Source organism: Austrofundulus limnaeus, unplaced genomic scaffold, assembly GCF_001266775.1.
Source record: "Austrofundulus limnaeus strain Quisiro unplaced genomic scaffold, Austrofundulus_limnaeus-1.0 Scaffold3, whole genome shotgun sequence".
NCBI lineage: Eukaryota > Metazoa > Chordata > Actinopteri > Cyprinodontiformes > Rivulidae > Austrofundulus > Austrofundulus limnaeus.
Genome location: NW_013952405.1, coordinates 8,690,825 through 8,692,355, shown reverse-complemented (window position 1 = coordinate 8,692,355; position 1,531 = coordinate 8,690,825). Strand labels below are relative to the sequence as shown.

The window sequence follows — 1,531 nt, the reverse complement described above, 5'->3', positions numbered from 1 at the left end:
CCATTGTGGATGTCCACATTTTCTGTCAATATTCTGCGATTAACTAGCCTGGTGAAAACCAGGCCCTTGTTCTTTGCTTTGCTTCGTACAGAAGATCTGGACTCTCAGGTATTGAGACRCGATTGCTTCCTGGAGGCGTGGCCTCTGTTGAAGTTTAAAACAATTGGATCTGATTTACCCAATCGCTAACGGCTGGCGGCTACGCATGTGTGCCAGCTTCACTGTGAAAGAGGCTAAGCTAAGAAGCTAACCAGAAATTGTGCGCGCTGTTAACAGCCATCCTATACTGAGTGGAAAGAAGTACCGAGCCAAACAAAATGGCTGTAAATAAGTCCTGCAGGCTTTATGAGACACATTTAATTTAATTTGGAAGCCTTGTCAACACGGACTGGCTTCATTCACTTCCTCTGCTGCCAGTGTTAAACTACAAACAGGCACTGCGCAGAAAATCAACGTCGTTCAAAACCCCTCCTTCTGTTCTCTGATTGGTCCAGGTAAAATTCTACCAAAGAAGTCCTTGTCTATGGGAGAATTCCCAGATGGAGCAGTGAAGGAAACTAGAATTGAGCGGAACTACGTAGGGAGGCAAGATTTTCCTCCTCCGACTCCTCTGCAACACAATATTTCTGTTATATGCAAGGGAATATTGAAATTTACTGGGGTAGCACATACGTAAAAAAAAAACTGGTCAAAATTTACTCCCATATTACGACACCCCCGCCCCCCCGCCCAACTTCATAGATGATTCTTGGGGTTAAATTTTTGAAAATGCATAAGTACAGAACATTTGATTAACTTTTGTTGAACCACAATCAAAATGGCTGCCACAGCTAACTAACGTTAAATAACAACTAAAGTGGAACCACTACATACACTACGGAGCAAATGTAAAAACACAGCAACAATGTTACTGAATGCTGCACCCCAGCTTCGTACACTCACATTTCGTGCAGATGATCCGGGGCCGCTCCCAGCTGCCGTCGGCACGGCAGCGTGTCGTGGGGATGTGGCGCTGGTAGAAGCCATCGGAACACTGGTAACGCACGACTGAGTGGATGTCATAATGTGATCGTCGCCGACCTATCAAATGGGCATTCTCCACTGCAGGGGGTGTCCCACATAACACTGTCAAAAACAACAAAACAATATAAAACTCATACAGCTAAAATACATTTCCTGTATCTGCTAATATTATGAGCATTCATCATTTAAAGCAGTCTGTGGTTTTAGAGACACAGCTGGTGGTGATAGGAATGACAGGAACTGGTATTTATAGCAGCAGCATGAAGAGGAGGTCCCAGGCTGATGTGGCTGTGTATGGTTCTTCCTCATGCTGCCTCTGTTTGTTCAATGAATAAATTGTTAAATTGCTGATTTGTCTTGTTTTTTCAGACTTTAACTTTTACTCATTTGAAATGCCGATACCTGGAAACAATAGATTAATTTTTTTACATTGTAACTGCGACCTCCATTTGTTGAATGCTTACACCATCGATACGACCCACATTAGAAGAAGATACTGTATATATAT

The 1,531-nt window shown here is 43.0% G+C and overlaps 1 protein-coding gene across 1 annotated transcript in view; it reads right to left on the bottom strand.

Moving 5' to 3' along the window:
• Positions 1–1,531, bottom strand: part of LOC106526743 (neurocan core protein) — a gene marked incomplete at its 5' end in the record, with an annotated part of 45,229 nt that overhangs the window by 1,793 nt on the left and 41,905 nt on the right. The window contains 1 exon segment of the mRNA XM_014021421.1: positions 943–1,125. Coding sequence (XP_013876875.1) covers positions 943–1,125 — 183 coding nt within the window.